Source organism: Bipolaris sorokiniana, assembly GCF_000338995.1.
Source record: "Bipolaris sorokiniana ND90Pr unplaced genomic scaffold COCSAscaffold_3, whole genome shotgun sequence".
NCBI classification, from domain to species: domain Eukaryota; kingdom Fungi; phylum Ascomycota; class Dothideomycetes; order Pleosporales; family Pleosporaceae; genus Bipolaris; species Bipolaris sorokiniana.
In genome coordinates, this window is record NW_006911897.1 from 2182113 (window position 1) to 2193733 (window position 11621).

General features: G+C 50.9%; 6 protein-coding genes across 6 annotated transcripts; 1 reads left to right on the plus strand and 5 right to left on the minus strand.

The window, feature by feature from the left end:
• Window positions 1-108: 108 nt before the first annotated feature.
• On the minus strand, window positions 109-510 carry COCSADRAFT_34496 (uncharacterized protein). The gene has a single exon (XM_007698438.1). The coding sequence runs from the start codon at window positions 490-492 to the stop codon at window positions 292-294; it is 201 nt and encodes a 66-aa protein (XP_007696628.1). The 5' UTR covers window positions 493-510; the 3' UTR covers window positions 109-291.
• A 23-nt stretch (window positions 511-533) lies between these two features.
• COCSADRAFT_34497 (uncharacterized protein) lies at window positions 534-3035 on the minus strand. Its single transcript, XM_007698439.1, has 2 exons — window positions 2372-3035; window positions 534-2320 (listed from the first exon to the last, which is right to left on the minus strand). Exons 1-2 carry the CDS (start codon window positions 2737-2739, stop codon window positions 685-687), a joined length of 2004 nt encoding a protein of 667 aa, XP_007696629.1. The 5' UTR covers window positions 2740-3035; the 3' UTR covers window positions 534-684.
• A 96-nt stretch (window positions 3036-3131) lies between these two features.
• On the plus strand, window positions 3132-4464 carry COCSADRAFT_292260 (uncharacterized protein). Its single transcript, XM_007699101.1, has 6 exons — window positions 3132-3183; window positions 3334-3393; window positions 3450-3714; window positions 3804-3877; window positions 3953-4134; window positions 4247-4464. Exons 3-6 carry the CDS (start codon window positions 3532-3534, stop codon window positions 4381-4383), a joined length of 576 nt encoding a protein of 191 aa, XP_007697291.1. The 5' UTR covers window positions 3132-3183; window positions 3334-3393; window positions 3450-3531; the 3' UTR covers window positions 4384-4464.
• An 80-nt stretch (window positions 4465-4544) lies between these two features.
• On the minus strand, window positions 4545-5192 carry COCSADRAFT_82406 (uncharacterized protein; the record flags this gene model as incomplete). Its single annotated transcript, XM_007699102.1, has 2 exons — window positions 4545-4910; window positions 5007-5192. The coding sequence occupies 2 exons, from the start codon at window positions 5190-5192 to the stop codon at window positions 4545-4547; spliced, it is 552 nt and encodes a 183-aa protein (XP_007697292.1).
• Window positions 5193-6326: 1134 nt separating this feature from the next.
• Window positions 6327-7747, minus strand: COCSADRAFT_158068 (uncharacterized protein; the record flags this gene model as incomplete). The annotated part of the gene is made up of 4 exons (XM_007699103.1): window positions 6327-6377; window positions 6430-6743; window positions 6805-7515; window positions 7633-7747. The coding sequence occupies 4 exons, from the start codon at window positions 7745-7747 to the stop codon at window positions 6327-6329; spliced, it is 1191 nt and encodes a 396-aa protein (XP_007697293.1).
• A 938-nt stretch (window positions 7748-8685) lies between these two features.
• COCSADRAFT_292237 (uncharacterized protein) lies at window positions 8686-11112 on the minus strand. Its single transcript, XM_007699104.1, has 4 exons — window positions 10804-11112; window positions 10002-10714; window positions 9544-9931; window positions 8686-9476 (listed from the first exon to the last, which is right to left on the minus strand). The coding sequence occupies exons 1-4, from the start codon at window positions 10899-10901 to the stop codon at window positions 9044-9046; spliced, it is 1632 nt and encodes a 543-aa protein (XP_007697294.1). The 5' UTR covers window positions 10902-11112; the 3' UTR covers window positions 8686-9043.
• Window positions 11113-11621: the final 509 nt, after the last annotated feature.

Sequence of the window (11621 nt, forward strand, 5' to 3'; positions counted from 1 at the left end):
CTTGTTGGTTTTCACCGCTACTTTGGTTGGGTGATATGCGGCCGACGTCAGCGGCCGAGATGTACATGTGCATTTCATGTACAATGTACGTATGTGTATATGTACATTGATGGAGCCATGTCTCGTACTACACCCTTGTTTTTAATGTGGAATCATCGTGATTCCAGATACACTCTACAGGGAGATAGATAGGGTTGCGGATCGAGATCGAGGTTTGGGCATCGTGGCTTTCCTGATGTGGACACACCTCGGGCACTTGGGGAAACGGGTACGAGTGCCTAGGTTACAGGACTATTGTGATGTGGCAGATACACACCCGGCTACAGGTACGATCGCTGACTTGGCACAAGGTTCGATAGCAAAAGATAGTTTATTGATTTTCTTGTTTTGATTCGTGTCATGGAGATTTTTTGGAGGTTGCAAGTTCAAAGGCATTGGCATCGTCGATGACCACGGAACTTGACACGCTCCAATACTTGTGTGCCTAGACATGTGTATGGCGTCCCTCTGGATCACGGTCCGACCGTAAGCATTCGCTAGAAATCATCGATATGCATGCGTTTTTTGACACGCGGTGACACTTGTTACACTTGAAACTCGTACTATTCGCGTAACTGTATACAAGGTATCTCCTAGTCCGGCAACGGGCGATAGCCCGCTTCGCTCAGGTCTCAGAATGGTTCGCTAGCCAATGCGCCCAACAATCTTACTTGTAGGTAAACCTTCCCTCCTACGGATCCTTACCCTTACATCAGCCTTCGGAACCTTGATACTTGCTCCATCAACGGCCGTCGGAAGCGCCCATTTTGCATCCTTTCTCTTTGCATTCTCTCTCGCTCTGTTGGCCTCTTCTCTTGCCGCCTTTTCCTCTCCGGAAAGCGCGGCTGCGCCAATTGATGCTTCATTCCCTGCTTCCTGCATTTGGTCAAAGAAGCTCTTCTTTGGCGCCGGAGCAATCTCCCATAGCTGCATGATACCAGCGACCAACGGGATGAGAAGTGCAGTCTTGTACGATTCTGACAGGTCGTTCGGAGCAACAATAGAACATGAAACCGGGGCATTGAGGAAGCGGTCCGACTTATAGGTTTGTGGAGCAGGGTGTGATGCCGGCGATGAATTGATCATAGATCGAGAAAGGCCGATGTCAACAAACGTCCCCGCTTCGAGCTCCCATTCCTCTTCTTTGCCTGTCCGTACAGCATCCTCTTCTTTCAGCGTAATGGGCTGTTTGATCTTGTACGCACTGACAGAGCAGCTGTACAGACGGCGAGTCTCGTTGATACACGAGCGAAGATAAGGTGAAAAGGTCGTAGTGAGAACTTGAGCAGCTGATCCAAAGCGTATCTCTGGTGGTGCTGGGAATGCGGAATGAATTGATGGCGGTTGGAAAGCCTGGGCCCAGGTCCCAGTCTCTTTCTTGATCCTCTCGAGTGGCAAACTTTCCAAAGTCTTTGGCTCTTGCACTTTCGACGATGAGTATACATGTAGTAGCGTCCAGAAAACAAGCGGCACGACTTCTGAGACTATATCGTGTACAACGTGGAGAGCGATCGAAGCTCTGAGTTCCATTGGAAGATCATGCTTGGAGAATACTTGATTGAGTTTCATTAGAGGTGTTACTGTATCAGCATCTGTATCTTCCTCGCCGCTCACACTCTCATCGTCAGCTGGCACTCGCTTTACTGGTGGGTTGGTCAGATCCCCAAAGTGACTTGCAAAATTCTGTATCAACCTCTTTTGGGCCAAAGCTGATCCTGGTAGACCTTGAATAGGCGATAACCGAGGTAAACCAAGAGCGAGTGCCCAAAAGCGTTCATTAAGAGCAGCCAAGTCCGTAGGAAGTAGTTGATAGGATTCAGTGAAATGAGTTCCAACAATCGGCGGCAGAATGGCGTTGCAACAAAACTCATTGACAAGCGTGAACAGATTGCACTCGACCTCCGATGTACCATCCGTGAGCTCCATGTTTGAGACGCGTTCCCATTGCATCTGGTCGACAATGCTTGAATTGAAAGTGACGAGGTCCGGAAGGGAATCGGATAAGAGACTCAGTGACGTTTTGATAAGGCTCTCCTTAGTCGGCCCTCCATACAGTTCTGTTTCAACAACCTGGTTGATTTCCGGTAATATCTCAAGATAGTGGCTTTCCATTACTGAAGGTAGCTTGAATGCGTTGCGAAGAATGGCGGTTAGGTTGTTGTCCGGGGTTTCCAGGTTCGGCCAATTCTTGTAGATCTGAGCAAGTAGAGTTTCTGAAAGCAGGACATTATGTTGAGTTCCTGCAGCCTTGTACGCAATCATATTTGCGGTAGATGATTCTCTGCAAATGGTTAAGTACATATACTATAGTAGAACAAATATTCGTGCTTACCTTACGCTCTTTAACCACTCCTCGCCACTAAGCACGATACTCCAGAGGTTTCTGAACCCTGGGATCCAGTATGGCAGCGATTGTACCCGTCTCTTCCCATCTTTAGTCTTAACTTCGTTACCCGAGGCCGAGAAGAATCTGGTAGGCAAAAGGAAAAGGACTGCCGAAATAGCGAATTGAGGTAGAAGATCGAACCAGGAAAAGTCTTCAGGTATAAGGTTCTCGAGTGTCTGTAACAAGCCAAAGTACCATGCAATAGCCAGTGCGATCGGACTGAAGAGCGTGATATAGCATGCTGGCAGAAACAATGCTCTTATTATGCCGTTTGAGGCATGCACCGCCAGAAACAACGTCTTGAGAGAACCCATTCTGGCGGTGACGAAGCGGCAGTGTACAGTGTAATTTTCGGTGAGGGTCAGGAAATGGAAAATGCCCAGCTCCGCTATGCGCCGTGATGAGGATCAGCTGTTGTGGGTGTCGTGATTGTCGCTGGTAAAACGGAATGACGGTGAAAGGCTCAGCCTCAAGCCATGAGGCTCTTTTCGCTTCGGCGATTATACAAGTCTTTCTAAGCTGGGAATGGGTAATTTCGAGGACAACAGGTGTTTATGCAGGTACATAGCAGGGTGTGATTGCTGCGGCTGAGGGTAATGGTTTGTCGGCCACGGTTACATTTGAGGCACAGGATCCCTGTTCAGCTCGCTTACTAGTACAAGTGAGAAGCTAATCATAGAACCCCTCGGTCTTATCAACATATCTGCAAGACTGGCACTGTAATCAGAACATCGTGTGAGGAACGCATCTCTTAGATTGTACGTACCACCATGACGCTAAAAAAAATTCAATGTGGCAGTGTTGGTGGATTACGCCCTTTACAGAAGATAGGCTAATGTTACCGCTTCGTGGGCTTGACGCCAACTGCGCCCTTTACACCTGCACGTCTGCTAATTCCGCTATTGTAGTCATTTCGAAATTTTCAAGACGCTGATTAACAATCAGCGGAATAAGAGTCTGGAAAGCAGGTATATCAAAACACAGCATTGCGACTTCAATGCTTGGTTGTTAACATTCAGCACAGCAACAACTAAAAAGCGTACAACAAATTTAACAACATACAAGATAAACGCTATTCCCCATTGACAGATCCAAAGCCATTCAAAATGGCCTCTACATCAGTCCCCAAACACCTCAACTTCATAACCGGCAACAAAAACAAGCTCGCCGAAGTCCAGGCCATCCTCTCGGGCGTCATTGAGCTGCGAAACCAGAATGTCGATCTAGTCGAGATCCAAGGCACAGTCGAAGAAGTGACCAGAGATAAGGCGCGACGAGCCGCTGAAGCAGTAAGTTCTTCAATTACTGCATCGAATTTGACCTGAACATCCATGAATACGCACAATTCATTTCGCCTTATACTGACCACCTGTCACAGATAAAAGGCCCCGTCCTAGTCGAAGACACCTGCCTCTGCTTCCCCGCCATGAACGACCTTCCCGGCCCATACATGTACGTTTTCCTCCCATCCCTCCACCCCCCCTTCCCCCCTCCTAACCCCCACTCTTTCTTACCTTATTATCGCAGCAAATGGTTCATGCTCTCCCTCGGGCCCCTAAACCTGCACAAACTCCTCGCAGGCTTCGACGACAAATCTGCCCAGGCAGTCTGCACATTCGGGTACTGCGAGGGACCGGGTCACGAGGCGATTTTGTTTCAGGGGAGGACGGATGGCAAGTTAGTTGAGAGTCGGGGGTCTACTGTTTTTGGTAAGTCGTTTACATCGCCCCCTCCCCAATTTCAGACATTAAAGAACGAAGGAAAGCGGGGGGACGAGGGGGTTTGAAAGAGAGAGATTTTTGTTGCTAATAAATGTTATAGGCTGGGACTCATGCTTCGAGTACGAAGGCAAGACATATGCGGAAATGGATAAGAGCGAGAAGAACAAGATTAGCCATCGGGGCAAGGCGTTGGAGAAACTGAAGGAGTGGTTGGCGAGTAAGACGGAATCATCTTGAGCTATACACTACCAGCAGGAGCAGCACCATCTAAATCTCCAATACCCAAAGAAAGAAGAGAGAAAGAGAGAGAGATAAACAGAAAATAATCTCATAATCGTTACAATGGTATCATACACATTCCTCGTTATTTTCTCCTACCCCCCTTCTTCCCCCTCACCTCACTTCTCCTCCTCCCCCTCCTTCCTCACATTATCCCTCCTCCACTGCTCAACCCACCCCTCACACCTCTCCAAATTCCCCTCGACATCCTTTGTACTCTCACTCTTTAACTCCACCACAATCTCCTCTCTATACGCTTCCCTCGCCTCCTCCAACAAAACCTGCATAATCTCACTATCCATATTCTCCTCTAGCTTCTTGCCCGTATAACCTCTCGCAGTGAGGCGGTCGTACAAGATAGACGAGTCGCACCGCAGCACGACGACGAGATCGATCCAGCGTTCGGGGAAGAGGTCGCAGGCGTGCCAGTCGAGGATGTAGCCGCCGGTCGAGTGCAGGGGGAGGGATTCGAGGTAGTCAAGGAGCTAGTATGACAAGTTTAAAATCAGAACTTGTCTGCAAAGAAACGGCGTTGCTTGAAAATGTCATATTGTTAAAGGGGTTAAGGGAAAAGACGTTACCTTATCTTCGTCTACAATCCAACTCCCCGTCTCCTCATCTTTGCCCTCGTGGAACCCTTCATCCTTCACAATCTGATTCACAGACAAATGCTTCAACCCGGTTGCTTGCGCCAGTTGCTCTGCGTGCGTCGTCTTGCCTACGCCCGGTGTACCCGTTATTACAATGTTGGGATTTGTGCGCCCCATTGTTGTCCCTCTTCGTTCGTTCGTTGCGTTTCGTTTTCTTCTGGTTCGCGTTTTGCGGGTGTGGGCTTCAGAGTGCACACGGAATGCTCTCTCTCTCTCTCTCTCTCTCTCTCTCTCTCTATTACTGTATGCGCCTGCAGCGAAGAAAGTGGCTCGGAAATTCTTTTCTCGTTGGTTTTTTTTGCCAGTGATTTCCGGAGGTGAAGAATCAAGAGTATAGGAGCACAATCGTAAAAAGTACTTAGTGTGTGCGATCGCGTTCAAAAAAAGTTGGCATATAATCGCTGTACACTACAGGCATCCCAGAATTATTTTTCCCAAGAGCTTTCCCCCTCCATTTCCCGAACTTCACCCGGCTGCTGAGCAAGCCCCCCACCGCGCCGCTAATTTACCCCGCGCTACGTACTCAATCCGCACACATAACGATCACAAAAGAATGAGCAGGAAATACGCTGCCAGTCTCCAACCCCGGCTGCAATTAGTGGTCCAACAGGAAAAAATCAAGCATGCAGGGTCATTGTCGAAAGATACTTTTTTGCAGATAACTTCGGTAGCCTGTCGTTCAAATCGACGCCCGCTCGCGCCGTTCACAATTACGGTCCTATTCACTCTGATACGTCACAGTGAACATCCCCCACGCACAACATGACACGGTCCAACCATGGGGCTTCAAACTTTTTCTTTTCATTTACTCATGACACACACTTGAGCCTGATTACGCCATTCTACTGCCATCGTAAAACATCAAGCCCTCTTTGCAATCCCAAGGAAAATACATGCAGCAAAACCCCACCTAGACAACGCCGTTTATGCTAAGCGATCGTTGGTTGTGGGCCGTGAACCTGATAAAAGGGGATGTGTGTAGAAAGGGTGGGAGGTCTAGAATACTTGGTGACATGGCTAGTTCGTGGCAACCCCAATCAACCATTTACCCCTGCGCTCTCTTGATGCAAGTATTACGCCAGGTAAGAAGTCATGGAAAGGTGGTGTTGGATATAAAGATTCGTGGAAACGTCGTGGCAAGCCGAGATCGCCATGGACCCATGCTGTAGCAGTCCAAGATGAACATTTCGCCCTGAACGACTCGGAGGATTACGCTCTTGGTAATGTGAGATGTGGTACAGGCTGATGCATTTAGCTCTGCTTGCACTCGGCAGCCTCCTGCTTGGGTTTTGTGCCGTCGTTCTGCAAGTGTGTTAGTGGTGTTCTGATATATCAAATCACTGTCAATGCCTACCTCGTCATCAGACTCCTCTTCCTCCTCGCGATCATCGCTGAGCTCATCCTCATCCTCGTCATCCTCGTCTTCAAACTCGCCCTCGTCAAAGTCTTCAATGTTCTCATACTGAAGAGCCTCGCCGGTGAACCAGTCAATGGCACGGGGAATGAGCTTCTCCTTGATATCCTCACCAAGCTGGTAGTCGAGCTCGAGACGCTCCTCGATGTCGGAGGTGGCGTCGTCGTCGTCTTGTGGGGGCTTGGGTGGGTCGAAGAAGTTGAAGAACGACTCCGTAGGCACAGTCTTCTTAACAACGCGCGTCTGCTTGGTGTCTGCGAAGAATCATATTAGTGTCTTGTCATGTGACAAAAGAACATCATCAAAAAAACTCACTCTTGTTCCTCTGCTTCTTGCTCTCGACACGGACAGTCAAGTCCTTGCCAGCCTTCCACTCAATCTTGTCACCCTCGGCGTGGTCGTAGATGAAGTCACCGCCATAGCCATTCTCCTCCTGGTAGTAGTAGGTCTTGGTGATGGTCTTGTTGGTGAAGAAGTCATTGTCCTCAAACTCAAAGATGAGGCGGAAACCGGGGCGGTCGAGGTACTCCATACGGATGTCTATGAGGTGCTTGAGAGCAGCCTCATCGCGGTCTGTGATCATCTCGGCGAGCGAGATCTGGTTCTTCATGGCGCTCAGCCAGAACTCGGGAATACCCTTGACATCCTTGCCCTCGTCCTTGTTGAGCTCAGCCTCAGGTTGGTCCTCATCCTCGTCGTCCTCTTGCTGCTGCTCGCCAATCTTGACGTGCTCTTCTGAGGGCTCCTCGGCGCCGTTGACAATCTTCTGGCGCGTCTGGTACAGGGGTGTGAACTTGGCAAAGTACTTCTTCTCGAGCTGGAGCACCTCTTCCTGGAACTCAGCCTCGAGCTTCGAGTGCTCCTTCTGGACGCCCTTGAGGCCGGCCACTCGGCGGCGAACTGAGGCGGGAAGCGACTCAATGTAGCCGCTGGAGCGGCCGACGAGCGAGCCGAGCTTGTTCTGCATCATGGCGACGAGGGCGGGGTTGGCAGCAAAAAGTCCAGCGGCAGTGCGCTCCATGTCCTCTGCGACACAAGAAAAAAAAAGTCAGATTGGCGGTCAGGGCGTGCGGCAAACAGGGCAGGGCGGGGTTGGAGGGGCAGCAGCAACAACAACAAGGATTTTTCTTTCTCGCGACGTACCTTCTTTGATGGTGCCAACACCAGGCTGCTGAGCGTGCGACGATATCGGGGCGGCATTTGCAGGCGTGTTTTGGGGGGTGCTGGTCGGGCGGACGTTAGACTGAGGGACGTCCATGTTGGATGATGTATGGAGGGGGTGGAGGGGAAATGAGGCGAGGGGTGCAGTTGGAGTTTGTGATGGAGGGATAGTGGAGGAGGAGACGCAAGTCGGGGGGACTGCAGACAGAAAAAAATCGAGTCAAAAACTACTTACGGAGCGGTAATGGCATCCATCTTCTTATTGCGGATCGGCTCAGACATCTTGGCGAATGAGTGGTGTGGATGTAAGAGTGGCGAAGCGAAGTGGTTGGGGAGAGATGGAAATGTTTCGGCGGTTGAGTCGAGGCAAGGGTTGTTTTCTAGGGACGGGCCTAGTTGTGCCTAGTGTGAAAATACAAGGGATCGAGGGCGAGCCGGGGGGCTTGCGTGCGTGAGCAGGCGTGGATGAGGTGTGCGAGAGTCTGCAACGACGAGCAACAGCAACAATCAAGCTGGCTTCTTCAAGGCGGCCGCTGGGAATTGGAAAGAAAGAAAAGCTTGTGGCGCGCAGGCCAGCCGGGCCCCCGATGGTTTTGTACCCTGACCGTCTTTTCCCAGGCCCAGCGTGGCGTGGCACGCGCAACGGACGACTCAAGGCCCTCTTTCCTCTGGCCATAGACGGCTTCAGTCTGCTTGCAGCTTGTGCACAGTAGCCTCTACCGCCTCCCATTGCCCTGCAACCCGCTCCCGCACTGTCGCCGCGCTGCTGCATCCATGCGTGGCCGACCTTGGCCGCCGATGCGGATGCTGCGAGCAGTTGCTGTAGCAGTAGTCGAGCAACCTGGAGACCGCACACCATGCGATGCGCCCCCCATCTCCACCCACCCAGATAAAGATTAGAGAAAAAAAGGCCCTTTGCCCTCAACGAAAACCCTCGCCAGCTGCCTGACCTGATTCATCCACGTTGCACTGCTCGTCAGAGCAGGGACCCTCATCATCATCATCATGACCATGTCACCATTCTCGATCGATACACATCGTTACATACACGTATGTGCGTACGATCACTACACCTCTATCTTCCCGAAGCCCGGAAGTGTACCACCGACAGAGCCACACCTGTCTTCTAGAACAAAGCGGGCCACTAGAAAATCTTAGAGTAAAATCTCTCCTGGGCCCCGATCCCGCCTAGCGCGTCAGCTCGCATTTTGCCTTCATCGCTGATGGCTTTGCTAGGGTGGAGGGTTGGAGGAAACGGAGGTAGTTCGGATATGTATGAATGTATTGTACAGATTGCGACCTTGATGCTTGCACACGAGGCGGCAAAGAGAAAAAAAAGTTTTGTGTCTTGGTGTTCGAGCCATATTATGCCACACATGGATGGCCCTCTTTCCTACATCTTTCCCTGGATCCTGCCCAATCTCAAAGTAGCCACTACCGCGAGACATGCCGAACACGCTCCAATGAACAAACAGACAGCAATACCATTGGGTCCATCCGTGCTGTGATGCTCCTCTGGCGGCGCCTCGCTCAGCTCGGGACTCTTACCCGGTTCCAGGATGGAGAAGACGACCCAAGAAATGGCGGTGCCCATGAATTGCGGGAGCGTCGTGTACAGGTTCATGATGCCCAGATACTGCCCTGAGCTTGCTCCTCCTCTGCCCGATCCAGCACCTGCTCCGTCCGCCTTTTCCAGCTTATCCTGCGTTTCGGAGAGGTCAATCGAGGCCCGCTTTGAGTGTGTCGAATGCGCGGTGGCCATGTTTAAGCGGTTGATTTCTACGCCGATCAATGCCCATGGGGCCCATGAAGCAACTGCCCATGACCTTTAATCATTTTATACAACGTCAGCTCACAATTCATCACAGAAAATCCAGGAAAGGATGTGCTTACACGCCACAGAGGGTAATGATGAAAGTCGCGTGTTTTATGGAAGTCACAAAAGGCGCCATACTCATACTGCACGCAAAGATGCAGTGTGCAACGACCCATGCCGTTAGCAGACTTGGCTTGCGTTTTTCCCAGGGTCCCGCGTCAAACTTGCGTTTGGACGAGGGTGAGAAGCCGGGGCCTTTTTCGCTGTGCTCGGGGTTCTCGACGAAGAAGGGCAGCAGGACGGACGTTATGAATGTCACGATTGAGAAGGAAACAAGAGCCGTCGAGCCGATTCTCCCGACTTTGCCTGTCATGTCGCCGGCTGCTTTGATTTCTGGCGGCGCATCGTACCGTAGGTAGACTTCGCCGACCCATGTGGTGCTATAGAAGAGAAAAGGAAACCAGCCTGTCCGAATTTGTTAGCTTGTGTCACTATTCCATCGAATTGGAACTCCCCAGGAAAGAAAAAAACGTACCGATCCAAGCCCAAAACTGTACTGTACAGATGGCTTGTATACTTCTTGGTAAATTGAGCGCAGTATGCGCAATTGTTCCAACCACCTGCTTGATATCCAAAGCCTTTGTCATACCATCGTTAACCAATACTCTCTCCGTGACTGCCCAGCTCGTCGTAGCAACAGTGAGACACAAAGTCAGCGCCGCAACACCTGTCAGCTGCTTGAACTGCGTATCACCCAGCATGGGACCGAATATCGCTTTGAGATCCGCAGCTCCAGCCGCATATCCCACCATTTTGCCTACTGCCACCATCCTACTCGCCCAGCTACTCCCCATCTGCTGTTTCTCAATTGGCAGCGTATCCACAATCAGGCCTCTACAGCTCCCCTGCACAGCATTGATAGCAAAGTCAATTCCGTAAATGCTAAACACAGCCACGTATACGTTTGCGCTCTTTGCCGCCGCCTCATCCTTGATAAAGTATCGCACAACTTCTTTTGTCCAGCCCAGCAGCAGCAGAAACATGGATACCAGTATCGTTCCGAAAAACATGTACGGGCGCCGCCGGCCCCAGCGCGACGTAGATCGGTCGGCGATGACGCCCACAACGGGCTGCATGATGAGACCCGATAGCGGGCCCGCGACCCATACGAGGGAGATTTTGGACTTTGTGAGGCCGAGCTCGAGGAGGTAGGGCGTGCAGTATGTCATTTCTACGTTCCATGTGAACCTTGAGAACCCAGGTGTTAGTTTTGTATCCGTATTTAAGAGCAAATTGGAAGATAATTGGTAGAAAAAAAGTCTCTTAGTTAAACGTACTGGAGTCCAATGAGCGAAGCAGTCAGCAATGCCATGCGTATACTCTCAGTTGGGCCCTTGACTGAGGGTGTCCCCCGCCATTGTGCAACAGACGGCATCTTTCTTTTCCCCTAATTCCCTTTGCCCGTCTACCGTGACTCTTTCTTCCCTCCTAGCTCCCTTCCCACGTACGGAAAAGGAAAAAAAGGGAAAGAAGGCGAGGGATGTGGGGGGAGAGCGGGACTCGGTCGCGTGCGTCTGACGTATGCAGCCCCAAGGTTCTCTCTCTGCGTGTCTCTGTCTGTCTACGGAAACGTGGGAAGGCGCATTGGGCGGTTCGTGTGTATGTATTCTGTCCTACTACCGTTCGATTAGGTCTATGCAGGGAAATCTCAGGCCGCCAAATAAAGGATTCTGGAAAACCAGAGAAGAAAAGGCTAAGAGGGCACCACAAAGAGAGTGAATAGAAGTTGGTTGGTGTTTCTTATCTTCTCTTGCTCTTGTTTCTTTTCCTTATCGTCTACTTCTTCTTTTCTTCTAGATTATCGAGTTTTGGCAAAAAATAATAAATAACAAAAGGGCGAAAGGGAAGACGCGAAAGGGGAAAAAGGAAACAAGGGGAACTCCGTCAGCAAGCTATCTTTGGGTTTGGCCATGTGTTCGCTTGATGAGATGAAGGCGGGGACCAGTGTAGGGCCCCAGAACGGGGAAGCGTTACCTAGCGTCCTTTGGACTGGGCGCGGGCCGGGCGAATCTTGGCGCGTTGCCCTTTCCTACCTGTCACTTACGTATGCTCCTCATGCATGTGGTTCGGAGTTTCACCTGCGAATACCACGGCT